The sequence below is a fragment of the Oryctolagus cuniculus genome, chromosome 15 (assembly GCF_051225735.1).
Source record: "Oryctolagus cuniculus isolate XC-2025 breed Fujian yellow rabbit chromosome 15, ASM5122573v1, whole genome shotgun sequence".
Lineage (NCBI taxonomy): Eukaryota > Metazoa > Chordata > Mammalia > Lagomorpha > Leporidae > Oryctolagus > Oryctolagus cuniculus.
The window spans coordinates 25,613,995-25,630,306 of NC_142881.1; the positions used below are offsets into that span (position 1 = coordinate 25,613,995).

Genomic DNA, 16,312 nt, shown 5'->3' on the forward strand with positions numbered 1-16,312 from the left:
AGTCATGTGAGCATCCGAATGCAAGAAAAGGCAGGCTTGGAGGAGACACCACAGTGAGGCCATGTCAGGTCCGTCAGAGAAGACAAACCAATGAAAGGTGAGCACACTTGGTAAAATAAAAGCGTTGTTGTTCTTTTATTAGTCAAGGGAAACATCAGCTACAGCTCTGTTGCTGCCTCCTGCCTCCTGCCTCCTTCAGAGCCCATAGTCGCAGGCCTCATGGCTGTTCTTTAAGTACAGCTCTAAGAAATGGCGCTGGTGATTCACGTTAAGAAGGAGTGCTGCTGCTGTGGGATCTTTCTTCATGGCTGCCATCCAGAGCTTGAGTTTGGGGGTGTGGTCCAGACAACTGCAGGAGGAGGAAAGAATCAAAGGTGTGAGCTAGGTTAACTAAGAATGGCATCGTAATCTCTCATATATCATCACATCACTGAAGTGCTGATGTGTTTCCCCCAACCTTTTATTTATTTATTTATTTATTTTAATTTATTTGACAGAGTTAGACAGTGAGAAAGAGAGAAAGGTCTTCCTTCCATTGGTTCACCCCCAAATGGCTGCTATGGCTGGAGCTATGCCGATCCAAAGCCAGGAGCCAGGTGCTTCCTCCTGGTCTCCCATGCGGGTGCAGGGGCCCAAGCACCTGGGCCATCCTCCACTGCCCTCCCGGGCCACAACAGAGAGCTGGACTGGAAGAGGAGCAACCACGACTAGAACCTGGTGCCCATATGGGATGCCGGTGCCGCAGGTAGAGGATTAACCAAGTGAGCCACGGTGCCGGCCCCTCCCCCAACATTTTAAAGAATTTAACAGTAATTCCTTAAAACGCATGTGGTTATGTAATATTAGATTTGAAAGATATTGTGGAGGTCTTTGTTTTACAGGAAAGGAATCTGAGACTTCAGGTGAAGTGACTTGCTCAGCTAGCATGAGAACTTGGGCCAAGCTGAGACTGATAATTTTTTTTTTTTTTTTTGACAGGCAGAGTGGACAGTGAGAGAGAGACAGAGAGAAAGGTCTTCCTTTGCCATTGGTTCACCCTCCAGTGGCTGCCGTGGCCGGTGCGCTGCGGCCGGCGCACCACACTGATCCGATAGCAGGAGCCAGGTACTTATCCTGGTCTCCCATGGGGTGCAGGGCCCAAGTACTTGGGCCATCCTCCATTGCACTCCCTGACCACAGCAGAGAGCTGGCCTGGAAGAGGGGCAACCGAGACAGAATCCGGCGCCCCAACCGGGACTAGAACCCGGTGTGCCGGCGCCACAAGGCGAAGGATTAGCCTAGTGAGCTGCGGCGCTGGCCTGATAATATTTTTAAAGAGAACTTGACACCAAGAATGTTATATATTAATTAATCTACTGCTACCTTGTAACCAAAAGTAACCCTGAGTAGCTCTAAGAAGTGGGAGTAAACCAGGGTGGCTGCCAAATTTGAGGAATTTGGGAAGTAGTGTGGGGATGTTACTGCTAACTGGGAGGTAGCATTGGCCATACAAACCTGCAACAACACTCGTATAAAAATATGCGTCCTTAGGGGTTTTTAACCAGGAAGGAGAGTAAATTTAAAACATGTCACATAAATCCCCAGACCGCCAGGGATGGGAAGGAGTAATGAGTGTAAGGATTTGACATGCCTTGAGTTGACTAAGACTCTCCTCCTGTCTGCTCTTTGCACTCACACCAGCTGTATTAAATATTTCAACTTTTGTTCAAAAAAAAAGGTCAATATACACAATTCCAACTTTCATCCTAAATTATACACAAAATATTCAAATATCTTACTCAGTTAACTCCAGTCCTTCCAGCCGTTCAAACCAGGGCCAGATGAGGTAATCAGTCATAGAGACAGAACTGCCACCAAAGAAGGTTGTCTTCTTGTTAGCCAGAATCTGAACATTAAACAGAACAAGAGTACTTAGTTATGCATCTGGTAAAATTCGTCATCAGAAACAATGAAGGCAAATGAAGTACAGCAGGTGAGAGCAGTGGCTTTTACCCTGACAGACAATTTGGGTTTCTGTCTGATCAAAAAGCTTGAACAGCTTTAGAATCATTTGGTCTGGGATGAAGCAAAAACAATCAGCAAAATGGAGCTGGCAAATGGAGAACATAAAAAAGCCACAGGGTACAAAGCTTTTTAATCCAAAGGACTAGTGTTCAGAATATACAAAGAATTCCTGGGAATCAGTAAGAAAGCAGGCAAACATCCTGTGAGAAAAATGAGCAAAACTTGAACTTCACAAAAGAGCACATCTTAATGGCCAATAATCATTTGAAAAGGTGTTAAACTTCATTAGTGGGGCCAGCGCCGTGGCTCACTTGGTTAATCCTGCGCCTGCAGCGCCAACATCCCATATGGGCGCCGGGTTCTAGTCCTGGTTGCTCCTCTTCCAGTCCAGCTCTCTGTTGTGGCCCGGGAGGGCAGTGGAGGATGGCCCAGGTGCTTGGGCCCCTGCACCCGCATGGGAGACCAGGAGGAAGCTCCTGGCTTCAGATCGGCATAGCGCTGGCCGTGGTGGCCATTTGGGGAGTGAAAAAACAGGGAAGACCTCTCTCTCTCTCTCTCTCTCTCTCTCACTGTCTATACTTCTACCTGTCAAATAAAAAAAAAAAAAACTTCACTAGTCACCAGGGAAATGCAAATTAAAACCAGAATGCGTACCACTGCACATCCAACAGAATGACTAACTGGACAAGATGAAGTTAGTGAGGTATGGAGCCCCTGCTGGTAGGAGTATGAATAGGTCCAAGCATGTCTTCCCAGAATGCTAAGGCTAACAGCGTGCTCTATAACCCAGCAGTTCCACTTGGAAGTGTAACATGCACACTCCAGCACTATTTGTAATATCCCACATGCGGAAATGCGTACTGTCTGTCAGAAGTAAGCTGGATCAATAGTCCTACTCTGGAACACTATCAAGGTTAGGAAGGAACTACCTACAGCATAGATGAACTTCATAAACCTAATGCTGAATGAAGAAAGCCAGATCCAAAAGTCCTTATATATTACTCTACTTGTATAAAATAGAAAAATGGCAATAATCTGTTTCTTGATATGGATGCTGGTCCCATGGCTATGTTTGCATTGGGAAAATTCTTTAAGCTTTACTTTTATGCTTTGGATAATTCACTGCAGGCAGTTTTTCATTTAAAAATGTATTCAAGATGCTAGTAATAGATTATTATTATGCAGATAACAGTTATTTGAAACCACACACAAGTTGTATCACCACCAACTTTAAGATGAATTGGCATTAAAGTTTTGCTAAAGGGAGAAACAGAATATTATCTGACTAATTAAACTAACACCAAACCAATTTTCCTTCTATAAACAACTGCCACAGTTTTTCTCAGGGCTCATAAAACATTCTGCTTTGTAGATCGGTTGTTTATAACTACCTGTTTGTCTTGTGTCTACTGCTAAGCTGTAATCATCTGAAGAATATGACCTATGTCTTTCCAGCTCTCACACTGTCCAGCAGAAAAATATAAATTTCAAAACTGATTCAAATAAATTACTATTAAAGAAATCGAGCCAGTAATGAAAAAAATCTGCCCCTGTAAAAGACACCAGACTTAAATGTTTTACAGAAATAGCCAATCACTATTAAATAGTATCAGATACTAGATAAATAGGGAAAAGTACCCAATCTATTCAAGAAGTTAGCATATCCTTGGTACCAAATCCAAATAAAAATATAATAACAGAAAAGTATGGGGCAACCTCATTTATGAACGCATTCAAAAATATCTCAACAATGAATTAACTGCACTATATATGAAAATCCATTGAGAACAAGTAGGGTTTATCTCAATAATTCCCCAATGATTCAACACCAAAAAATATATCACTCTGTTCACCAGACTAAAGGAGAAAAGTTCTGTGAACATTCAATATATGTAACAGATTCAGAAAAAAAATTCAGTAGAATTCAACATCCATTCACGACTTCTTTAAAAATTAGAAAATGAGCAATAAAAAAGAACAACAGATTTCATGAAAAACTACAGCAAACTTTGCGCTTACTGATAAAATGTTAGGATGCATCCCTATTAAAGAGCAACTCTGCCTTACCTCAGCAGAAACCTCAGGCTGAGTGTGGGTGAAATGTTCCAAGGCTTAAAAGCTCAAATGAACAGCTCCCCACAAAAGGAGGTAAATGCATCTGGACTTCCCCAGGGGGCTGTATGATTCGTGGCAATGTATTTGTGGTAGGAAATGTTTGTTTTGTAACAAGTGGAAGAAAAACAGATTATAGCTATGTCCTGATTACAGTTAGGTTAGATTATTTTTGTTTTACATATATGGACAAGGACAGGAAATAAGCATGAAAAAATAGAAACATGCAGCAAATTATGGAAACATGCAATATTTCCTTTTTTCCTTGTTATTTGAATGCCAGTGGAACAAAATATTTGAGAAGAGATCCCACAGCGAAAGTATTTTTTAGAGGACAGGCAGGGCAGACGTTTGGGGCAGCAATTAAGACAGTGCTCTGGATGCACAGCCCATCAGAGGGCCTGGTTCACACCCCTGCTCCACTCCAGCTTCCAGCTTCCTGAAAATGTACTCTCTGGGAGGCGGCCGTGACGGCCTGAGCCCCTGCCACCCACATGGGAGACTTCCCCTGAGTTCCTGGCTCCCGCTTTGGCCTGGCTCAGCCTCAGATGTGGGCCTTCGGGGAATGAAGTAGATGGGATCTCTCTCTCCCCTCTCTCTCTCTCTCTCTCTGTCTTTGTCTATCTTTCAAGTAAATATGTAAATACATAAATATATTTTAAAAGTGTTTTTAGTTTGTTTCTTAAGTAGAATTGCTTATAGCAATCTGTTATAAACTAAAATTTTTACTTGATATTATTTATTTTCTTTCTTTGAAAAAGAGACATGGATAAAGAAAGATCTTTTTATCAGCTGGTTCACTCTCCAAATGCCTGCACCAATCGGGGTAAGGCTGGGTCAAGCTGAAACCAGGAGCCAGGAACTCAATCCAGGTCTCCCAGGATGGTGGGCAGGAACACAAGTACTTAAGCCACCACTTGCTGCCTCACAGGATGTACATCAGCATGAAACTGGAATCAGAAGTGGAGCTGACTCTCAAACCCAGGTTCTCTGATATAGGGTGCTGGCATCCAGTGTCTTAACTATTGTGTATTTGGCACTATTTCTAGTTGCCAGAGAAGTGACTTAGGAGATGGGAGTATGAAGAAAAGTATAGAAGGTAAAGTAGATAGAGAGTATTATTTATGCTGATAATAGCCAAGAGAAATGATTACCTCCTCTAGTTTGCTGAATTCTTTGCGCAAGTTTTCTTTTAGGCCAGAGCAGTCTTCAGTTTTGTGCTTTCTAGTGTAGCTTGATGACAAAGGTGGTATCTAGATAGAAAATAACATCATAGTTTATCTATAAATTACATTATAAATTTATGAGGCTACGTATATCATCTATTCCACATAAAAACATAACATTCTCATAGTCCTGGCTTCAAGGTGTTCTAAAACATCAAGGGTGCCCCCAAGTCCCTGTGTTCCTGGAGGCTATGAGCTGAGTTTAGATACAGTTTTGTGACCTAAGATCTTGCATTGGTTGGGATTTTATGAGTTGCAAATAATAGAAGCCACTTTGCATTTATGAGACAAAATTAACTTACAAGGACGTGGAGTAGCTCATTGAATTGTTGGGAGGCTGAACAGATGAGGCTTGGAATTAGGATAGAACATTCCAAAATCACTCTGAGAACCGGGCTAATGGGCAGTACCACTGCTACCCCTGCCAGCTGAGCACTAGATGCCACAGTTTGTGTTGCTACCAGAAAGCAGACTCTGGTAACTACTAATGCCTCTACCACCAATGCCATTTCTACTCTGCAATTTAATATTGCAACCAGCAGTGTTCCTGAAAGGTGGAAGCTCTGTTGCCACTCACCAGCAGAACTAATGACCCCCACCAAGCCCCTTTCCTCACACTGCTCATCCCTGTATTGGACTCCACCAGGCATGTATCTGAAGAACCAAGGTCACAGTCTTGGCTCTGGCTGAAAAGGGAGCTAAGGGAAAAGAATTTTTCAGATTTCTGGAGGACACAAGAAGACTATTCAAAAGGGACTGATTACCCAAAGAGTGGGCAGGCATAGTGGCAGCAGCTGCTCTCATGCTTGTGATGGAGATGTTTCTGTTTCTTAATACTTTGGTTTTTGATCTGATCTCACAACAAGAGTCAAGTCCACTGATCCCAGTCTAAGTAAACAGGTGCTTGTGAAAAACCAGAAGAATCACATGAAAGCCCATTAACATCAGGACAGCTTGTCCTCCTGGAATGTGATGGTTTGCAGGCAGCATTTCTGTGCACATTCCCACCTGGGCCTCCCTAGTCTTTCCTCTGCCTTTCTTAAATATCTGTTCCAGGTTGTTTTCCAACAACAGTCCTTTTGTAATGCTCTTAATTTCTGCCTCCCTAAAATTTATTTTCTTAATGTGACATACAGATCCAAAGCTTAACACCTTTACTATCTTAATTTTTTATGTCTCGTTTCCAAGTTCCAAGGAGATGATTGGCCAGGTGTGGCAGAGCAGGAGGTGGTCTCATGAGTCATCCAGGACCCAAGGGCAGGACTGTGTAATGAGGCCACCCTTTTCCTGAAAGTGAGCAAGAAAGTATTGATGGGCATCTCTTACTTTTCATGCTCATTTTCTTTCTAGACAACATGGTGAATCTCTTGTTGCTAATTTTAGGCTCTCTAGCATTTGCAGGTGCCCTATTTCCCTTCCATCAATGTTGATAGCAGCCATTACCACTATTCACCTTGATCCTACTAAGCCAGAGTTCTCCCTTCTCATTCCCCTCCATTTGCAATGTCTCCGAAAACAGGATTTATACGTCTCCCATCTTCTGGGTATTTTTTTAACCATTTCTGAGGAATACAAAGGTATTCTTTTATATAGTGACCACCCAGATCACAAGACATTTGCTGCTATTGGCATCTAAACACACATAAGTTAGTCATTTCTCTGTTAATACTATTTTTTTTAGCTAATCCACATTGCTGCTACTTGATACAAACAGTTATTCTACAGGAATGCCATTGAGTCAGCTGAGACTTGTCAACACAGTGGGTGCTCACTGCTAGATACTGTGGCTGTAAGAATGATAGTTGACTGAGCAGGAACCATGCATCAGACTCTGCTCTGGGTCTTTTAACAATACACATTTTTTTCTTAATCTGAGAGGCAGAGAAGGAGGGGAAGGCAATAGCTGGGGCTGGGCTGGGCCAAAAGTGGGAGGCAGTAACTCAACTCACTTGAGCCATTACCTGCTACCTCCCAGGGGAGTGTTACCTAGAAGCTAGAATTGGGAGCCAGAGCTAGGTATCAAACTTAGGCACTCCAATACATGGAACACGGATGTTTAACTGGCATCTTAACTGCCAGGCTAACCAGCTACCCCTCTGGGCAAGTTATGTTAATGGATTCTTACCTTATGAGGTGGGAACATGATTATGCCTACTTTAAAATGATGAACTAAAGCATAGAGAAGTAAGTAACAACCTGCTCAGAGTCCCACAACTAGATGGTTGGCAGAGCCAGTCACAGACCTAGACAGTGAACCAACAGTGATGAGAACACAGCCCTCACTCTCAAGGAGCTCGCATTCCCTAGGCAGCACACAGGCAAGAAGGCAAGAGATTACACGTTCCTCCTACATGGACCAGGAAAGGTTAGCACACATGGGGACAGAGACCTAGAGCCCTAACCAGCCCAGACAAGCAGCAGTGTCCAAGCAGGCTCACCAAAGATGATTGGATGTAACCAGGCAGAGTGAGGAGAGGGAGGAATTCTCACAAGGGTTGCCAGAGAAGTTGCCACATTTGGAAAGAGTCCAGTGTGGCTGGAATACAAATGGTTGGGAAAGTGGAGAGGGACAACCATGACTTGCAGGATACATCAAGCCGACATGAGCCTCAAATCCTGTTTTGCTTTACTCTCCCAAGTCACTGAACCATACATGGCAATACTGACTTAGCTAAAAACACATGGGTTTTTCAAATAGTTGAAATGTCTTATGCACACACCGTGGTGAACACCTCAAAGATCATCTTCTGGCGAGCTTTCTCATAGGGGTCCTCTGGCCACAGCTTCTTCCCTGGATACACTTCATCCAGGTATTCACAGGTGATGACAGATTCGTAGACCACTTGCCCCTTACTGTCTTCCAGAACTGGTACCAGTCCAAGGGGATTCTTCTTAAAAAACCAGTCAGGCTTGTTCTTTAGGTTGATATTGATGATTTCATGACTGAAAGACAGATAACAAGACTATGAAGAGAGTGAAACATATTTTGTACCTTTGGGTGAATTTTCACTGCTCCTGTCACTCACTTAGGTGAGCAGACTACAGCTTTAGGAGTCAGTTCTGCCTTGATTCCTTCCACTCCAGGCTTTGGTTTTGTGAATTTGACTATTTCAGATGCTTCCTATAAGGGAAGTCATGCAGTGCGTGTCTTTCTGGGTCTGACAATTCGCTTAGCATCATGTCCTCAAGCTCAATCCATTTTGTCACATACTGTAGAATTTCCTCTTTTAAAAAAATGGATTAGTATTCCATTATTTTTTTTTTTAATTTTTGACAGGCAGAGTGGACAGTGAGAGAGAGAGAGACTGAGAGAAAGGTCTTCCTTTTGCCGTTGGTTCACCCTCCAATGGCCGCCGCGGCTGGTGCATCATGGTGATCCAAAGCCAGGAGCCAGGTGCTTTTCCTGGTCTCCCATGCGGGTGCAGGGCCCAAGTACTTGGGCCATCCTCCTCTGCACTCCCAGGCCATAGCAGAGAGCTGGCCTGGAAGAGGGGCAACAGGGACAGAATCTGGTGCCCCGACCGAACTAGAACCCGTGTGCCGGCGCCACAAGGCGGAGGATTAGCCTATTGAGCCACGGCGCTGGCCCGTATTCCATTATTTTTATACCATATTTTCTGTCTACCCACTGGATAAGAATTAACATGGTAAAATTCAATTCATTTTGCTCATTTGAACAGAAAAAGTCCCTGCTTTTCACAAGGAATCCCAAAAGTCAACTGCTAAATGTTCAGATTAAATCATCATGTGTTGATATGTTTTTCAAAATATTACATGAGTAAATCACAAAATAAACCAAAAAAGAGGAAAAACAGGTCACGTCCAGGCTATACAATTCAGATTATAATTAGATTTTATATCTTACCTAAAAGATTATAAAGGAACTAAGAGAATATAAAGGGTCATGTAATTGTGAAAGCCAGATCCATGTAACTGTCAATGCTGGGTAAGTGTTCAATAGAACAGAATGCTCAACAGTAAGCTACAGCAGCCACAGAAATACCTAAAACAGCATTTTTGAAGTGAAATGGACCCTATGAGAAACAGTGACTTATTCAGCTCTTGTCCTGACAGTTGATGTACAATGTAATACTTTATCCATTTTAGTACTTTTTTTTGTTCTAGTACCATTGGTTGAACTCTGTAACTAACACACAATTATTCTTAGGTGTTTAAATTTTAACTGAAAAGTGATCCCTGTTAGGAATTTGGAAAACATTATGCTGAGTGAAATAAGCCAACCCCAAAGGGACAAATACCACATGTTCTCGCTGAAAGGTGACAACTAACTGAGCACCAAAAAGGAAACCTGTGAAAGTGAAATGAACACTATGAAAAACAGTGACTTGATCAGCCCTCGCCCTGACTGTTGATGAGCAACTTGATATGTTATCCCTCTTAGTATTTTTGTTTGTTTGTTCTACTTAATACTTTTGGTTGAATACTGTAATCAATACACAATTATTCTTAAGTGCTGAAACTTAACTGAAAAGTGATTGCTGTTAAATGTAAGAGTGGGAATAAGAGAGGGAAGAGATGTGCAATTCGGGACATGCTCAAGCTGACTTACCTCAAACGGTAGAGTTAGAAACATACCAGGGGATTCCAGTTCAATCCCTTCAAGGTGGCATGTACCAATGCCATCTCACTAGTCCAAGTGATCAATTTCTGTTCACAATTGATCATAATGATAGGACTAAGAAGCAAAGGGATCACATAAACAAGAATAGTGTCTGCAAATACTAGAATAAAAAAGGGAGAGAACGATCCAACATGGGAAGTGAGATACACAGCAGACCCATAGAATGGCAGATGTCCTAAACAGCACTCTGACCTCAGAATCAGCCCTTAAGGCATGCGGATCCAGCTGAAAAGCCCATGAGAGTATTTCAGGCATGGAAAGCCAAGACACTCTGGGGGAAAAAAAAACCTAAATGAAAGATCTCTGCGAGTGAGATCCCAGTGGAAAGAATGGGTCATCAAAGAAGGAAGTACCTTTCTCTGAAGGGAGGAGAGAACTTCCACTTTGACCATGGCCTTGTCTAAATATGATCAGAGTCGATGAACTCAAAAGGCTTCCATAGCCTTGGCAGCTCATGACAAGAGCCTAGGGTGATTACTGATGCCATAAACAAGAGTGTCAATTTGTTAAGTCAACAACAGAAGTCACTATGCACTTACTCCTCATGTAGGATCTTTGTCCTTAGTGTGCTGTACATTGAGATTTAATGCTATAACTAGTACTCAAACAGTATTTTTCACTTTATGTTTCTGTGTGGGAGCAAACTGTTGAAATCTTTACTTAATGTATGCTAAACTGATCTTCTTTATATAAAGAGAATCGAAAATGAATCTTGATGTGAATGGAAGGGGAGAGGGAGTGGGAAAGGGGAGGGTTGCGGGTGGGAGGGACGTTATGGGGGGAAGCCATTGTAATCCATAAGCTGTACTTTGGAAATTTATATTCATTAAATAAATGTTAAAAAAAAACAGCATTTAGTCTAAAGATTTAAGTGTAACCCTCCACTCTCCCCCCACCCCCCAACCCCCACCCCAGAAACAAAGGAATAACCAATTCAAACATCATATATAACATGGATGTATGTGGTAAGGGACAGAGAGAGAAAAAGAGAAGGTCCATGTGCTGACAGAATACTAGACATTTCAATACCACCAACTGCAAGAAAAACAAGACTCCCTGCCAACTAATTACCAAGGTTTCTGAAGATTCAGGCTGTGCAAAACAGAAAGTATGTCCTGGGCTTTTGTGATAAAGAAGTCTGAGAACATTTCTGGTAGCCTGGCATTGTAAGCCAACAGGCAACACACCTGTCCCAACAAATTGGAAGATGAACATTGAAGAGAAAAATCATGCTTTGTTCGGTTATATCATGTAATAAAAATCAAGTACTTCCCTAGTGAAAATCTCCTGGAGTTCTGACTTAAAACTGATCCACGAATGCAGTAGAGCTCTGTTGTTCACAAACACTATTATGGGAAAATAATTTTTGATTTTCCTTTGGAAAAGCGTCCCAGCAAATAAAGTCAGGTTGTTTTCAGAAGGACGCAAATAACCCAGGACCTTGTGCCCCAGAGTCCAGCGGGGTCCTGCCCCTGGACCTTTCAAACCTGAGACAAGAAATGTCTTTTCAGCCCAGTTGAAGTATATTTCTGTTGCGATCAGAGTTCCAACTAATAAAGAAATATTACAGTTTTGTGTAAACATTAGTAAATAGTGGGTGTTTGTGTATTCAGATCATGATTTCATCCAAGTGAGATGCAAATCTTAGTGAACTCATGACTAATCCAAAAATAACTTGTGTTTTTCTTAGAATGCATCCTGCATTTCTTTTTAGGGAAAATAATTGTCTGCCTAACTCTACACCAGAAAGACCAAGATTACTTTACAAAAACCCTGAGGACACAGTTGAAAGATCCTTTAAGAATGGGAGAGGCAGGGAGGGCTATGCTTTAAACATCTACAGAGCCTTCCCATTTCAGGTATCTAATAAATGTTTAAAAAGAATCTATGAGTCATTGGAAACGTATCAGAAACCTGCCCATTGCCTGTAGATAACCCATAGTTCAATAACTATACTAATTCAAATAGTGTGTCTTAAACCAACAACCTATGCTACAGGAGCATGTACAGTAGGGCTAACAAGGCCAGAAGGGCCATGGTCTGAACTCTGCCCTGTGATCAATTACTGCCCATATAGGAAGGTTCTTCAAACTGTTGTCGATGGGAAAAAAATGGACTTAACAGGTATTTATATCGGTGCAAAAACTTTTTGAAATCCATGCATTTTTTTTCAGAATGTGCATTTTCATGAACTTTTTAAAAAAGATTTTCATTTATTTACTTAAGAGGTAGAGTTCCAGAGAGAGGGAGAGACAGAGAGAAGGGTCTTCCACCCATGGTTCACTCCCCAAATCACTGCAAGGGCCTGAGATGAGCCGATTCGAAGCCAGGAGCTGTCTCCCATGCGAGTGCAGGAGCCCAAGCACTTGGGCCATCTTCCACTGCTTTCCCAGGTCATAGCAGAAAGCAGGACTGGAAGAGGAGCAGCCGGGACACGAACCGGCGCCCATAAGGGATTCTGGCGTCACAGAGGCTTAGCCCACTACGCCACAGCACCAGCCCCCATGAACATTTTAAAGATCCCGTGTCTGTGTGAATTTCAAACATTTTTACACCAAAAATAAACAGCTTTTAATTCCAGTTCCCACTAACTTCTGGAAGTACCATCATATTCAGAATAACAGAGAACAGAATAAGCAGGACAGGAATGGGAAAGCTCAGGCCAGTGGAACCAAGGGCCCTGGACAGGAGTCGGAAGCCAACGGCGGCGCAAAGTCAGCCGCTGCAGGTGCTAATAGGGATCCTAACAGTGCGCGACGGTGGCCGAGTCCTAGCGGTACCCGAGCCCCCGCTTTCCTCATCCACGCACCGGCTGGTTCTTCCAGGAGGGCACCCAGACTGGAGCAGCCCGAGACGCGCCCGACCTCCACCCCGCGGGGGAAAGGGGCCGCGACTTGCTAGGTCCCCACGCAGAGCCGGGAAGGCGGCTCCGGGGCTCTCACCGGATTCCCTTGGCCTTCAGGACCAGCCGCGTCCTCTCCGCAAACGGGCAGAACCTCATGCTGTAGAGGCGGATCACGCCCTCCGGGACAGGCCCTGGGGGCGGGCTTCCTGTGGGTCAGAAACAGAGACGGTCACCGCGGGACGAGCAGCGGGGACCCCCATCCCCCAGCCTCCCGGGCAGCTTGGCACCCGGACGGAGCAGCCTCGCTCGACTCAGGGAAGCACGGACACAGGCCTTACCCTTCCCAAGGCTCTTGGTTGCGTCCCCGGACATCTTGGTAACCGGCAAGCTGAGCTCCTAGGCCGCAGACTCCGGGCTTCGCAGGCGCCGAATTTATAAGAGGTAGACCCCTCCCTTTCTCCTCTCTCCTCCCCCTAACCCCTCCTGTTTACCCTGTCCCCTCCCTGTTTTCCCTTCCCCGCTCTCAAGTGCCCGCCCGACTTGCCACCTGCTCTGCCCGATCGCGTTCCTAGGACCCCGGGCACTCGGAGCGCGGAAGCAAACGCGCGGAACCTCCTTTTCGCCCCTTCTGCAGGAAGGAGCCCATAGAGACAAGCGTGACCCAGACAGCCACCCGGATGCGCTGGGCCCAGGCCCGCCTTCCGCATTTTACGCGTCCGCTTTTAAAACTTTACGGGTGGCTGTTGCACCAAAGTGTGCTGGTGCAGAGCCGCGGGCTTGGGGACACGCACCAGAAATTCAAAGTCCTCGGAAGCCACAACCTTCAACCCACCCCATCCCCACCACTATCTCCGTCGTCCCTCTACTCGGGGACCCCAAGCCCTGACCTACACACACACACACACACACACACACACACACACACACCACCACCACCACCACCACCACCACCACCACCACCACCCCCCAACTCCCAGTTCCAGCCGCTGGGGCGCGCCTTGGAGCTGGCGCCTTGCCGCTCGGTCCCAAGGCTTCCCAAGTTCAGGCCCGCGGCCGCGTTCCTGCCTCGCCGAAGGTTCCGGGACGCGCTCTCCAAACGCTGCAGTCCTCCAGCTCGCTGCCGCCAGTGCTAGCTTGATGCGACTGCTGGGAGGGCCATTGTCCCTACTGTCACCCATGAGGACGCATGATCCAAAGGAAAGAGTACAAACGCGGCATTAACCCAGACTGACAGCCTTGCTTTCAGCGAGCTCCTACTCTTTGGGTTCCCAGGGCGCTCAGGCAGGTGGGCTGAGTGGTGGATAGAGAAGGGTCCGGCGGCAGGGTGGGCTTGAACAGGGCCCTTGTGACTCGGGGGTTAAGAAAAGAGGGGTTTGAGGGCACCGTGATATAAATAAGGAAAACGGCTGCTCTGACTTCTTCGGCTGAACTTGAAGGCTGGTAACTTCTGTGCTGGTGGAGGGGCCGGGGGAGGAGGTCCGTGTTTTTAGGGAAGGGTCAGGAAGGCTATGAACCCGAAGTCTTGGAGCTCCCTGCGGGTTCTGATGCTGGCTCCATGCCCGTAAAGTAGGTTAAAGAGCATTCTGCTCTCTCATGGTTCCAGAATCTACAAATCCACGGTGAAGGTGTCAGCAGAGCCACTTCCCCCTGAGGACCGTGAGGGGAACTGTGTCCCACGCGTCTGCTGTTTGAGTCACTCTTTGGTGTCCCCGGATGTGCAGGCAACACTTCGGCTTGCCTTCCTCCCAGGACTGGTGGACTCCAGGGTGTTCATGTCTCCACCCAAACCTTTCTTTGTCAAAAATCAGGATTCAGTCAAATTGGAAGAGGGCCACACTCCAGCATGACCCTGCTTAATTTAATTACACGGGCAACAACCCTATTTCCGAACAGGGTCTCGTTCTGAGGTGCTGAGGGTTAGGCCATCGGTGTGTAGGGTTTGAGCAGGCCCCAGTTTACCCATAACAGCCCCCTTTTAACCACATGTACATGGGCAAATTGCTCAACTTTGTGTTTCATTTTGCTCATCTGGAAAATGGGGTAGCAAATACTCAATGCCTCCCTTATAGTCTCAGAGGAAAGATTAAATTAGTTAATATACCAAAAGTCCTTGGAACATTGCTTGGATTACAGTAGATGTTAAATAAGTGTTTTTTTTTATTATTTCATATTTCTATTTAACTGCATAAGCAGCAAGACATGAATGATATTTAATGAAAACATCAACCACATTTCTACTAAAACATGGCCCTTGATTAAATCCTAAAATCCACTTTTTAGGACTGTTAGCACATTACTGACTTCATGCAAATAACCTCATAATTTAAACTTGACCAAACAAAATCTCTGATTAGCCAAAGTGAAATTTTCACAAGGTGTAATTTTAGAACTTTTACTTGGCATCTCTTGTTACCTGATTAGTATGAGTAGCATAATGTTTTGTTGTGATTTGAAAGATCTAATTCATCAATAAGTAAAGCAAAAAAGTTATTTCATCAAGTAAATTGAAAATATACTGTCTCAGTGAGCTATGTACTGTATTACAGCTAGGCATTATGATAGGTCATCTCCAGTCCTTTGTGGTTTTGTTGTGTTTAACAAGGTGGACATCTCAAAATACACTGCTGTTAGCCACAGCTAAAGGGCACAGTACTGACTATTTTTGCAGCTGTAATCGTCAATAATTAACCTGTGGAAACAAATCTGAACTGGTCCTGCTGGTTGACGATTAAGAGGTAAAAGTCCTGGTAATAAGAAATCATTTTCGGCCGGCGCCACGGCTCACTAGATCCTCTGCCTGCGGCGCCTGTATCCCGGGTTCTAGTCCCGGTTGGGGCGCTGGTTCTGTCCTGGTTGCTCCTCTTCCAGTCCAGCTCTCTGCTGTGGCCCTGGAGGGCAGTGGAGGATGGCCCAAGTGCTTGGGCCCTGCACCCACATGGGAGACCATGAGGAAGCACCTGGCTCCTGGCTCCGGATCAGTGCAGCATGCCAGCTATAGCGGCCATTTGGGGAGTGAACCATCAGATGGAAGATCTTTCTGTCTTTCACTTTCTTTCTGTAACTCTACCTCTCAAGTAAATAAATAAATAAAAGCTTAAAAACATTTTTAAAGTTAAAAAAGCCCTTGAGCCGGCGCCATGGCTCAACAGGCTAATCCTCTGCCTTGCGGCGCCAGACACCGGGTTCTAGTCCCGGTTGGGGCGCCGGATTCTGTCCCGGTTGCCCCTCTTCCAGTCCAGCTCTCTGCTGTGGCCAGGGAGTGCAGTGGAGGATGGCCCAAGTGCTTGGGCCCTGCACCCCATGGGAGACCAGGAAAAGCACCTGGCTCCTGGCTTCGGATCAGCGCGATGCACCAGCCGCGGCGGCCATTGGAGGGTGAACCAATGGCAAAGGAAGACCTTTCTCTCTGTCTCTCTCTCTCTCTCACTGTCCACTCTGCCTGTCAAAAAAAAAAAAAAAAAGCCCTTATATATTAGTTTAAAA

At 44.9% G+C, this 16,312-nt stretch overlaps 2 protein-coding genes across 5 annotated transcripts in view; one reads left to right on the forward strand and one right to left on the reverse strand.

The window, feature by feature from the left end:
* Positions 1-111: 111 nt before the first annotated feature.
* Positions 112-13,234, reverse strand: GSTO1 (glutathione S-transferase omega 1). Its single transcript, XM_002718728.6, has 6 exons — positions 13,168-13,234; positions 12,927-13,035; positions 8,063-8,285; positions 5,271-5,369; positions 1,779-1,885; positions 112-349 (listed from the first exon to the last, which is right to left on the reverse strand). The coding sequence occupies exons 1-6, from the start codon at positions 13,199-13,201 to the stop codon at positions 196-198; spliced, it is 726 nt and encodes a 241-aa protein (XP_002718774.1). The 5' UTR covers positions 13,202-13,234; the 3' UTR covers positions 112-195.
* Positions 13,132-16,312, forward strand: part of CFAP43 (cilia and flagella associated protein 43) — a 128,501-nt gene continuing 125,320 nt past the window's right edge. For all 4 annotated transcript variants that reach the window (XM_089314343.1, XM_089314347.1, XM_070057270.2 and 1 more), the window contains exon 1: positions 13,132-13,270. The gene's annotated coding sequence lies outside the window, so the exon portion shown is untranslated. The remainder of the gene's footprint in view (positions 13,271-16,312) is intronic.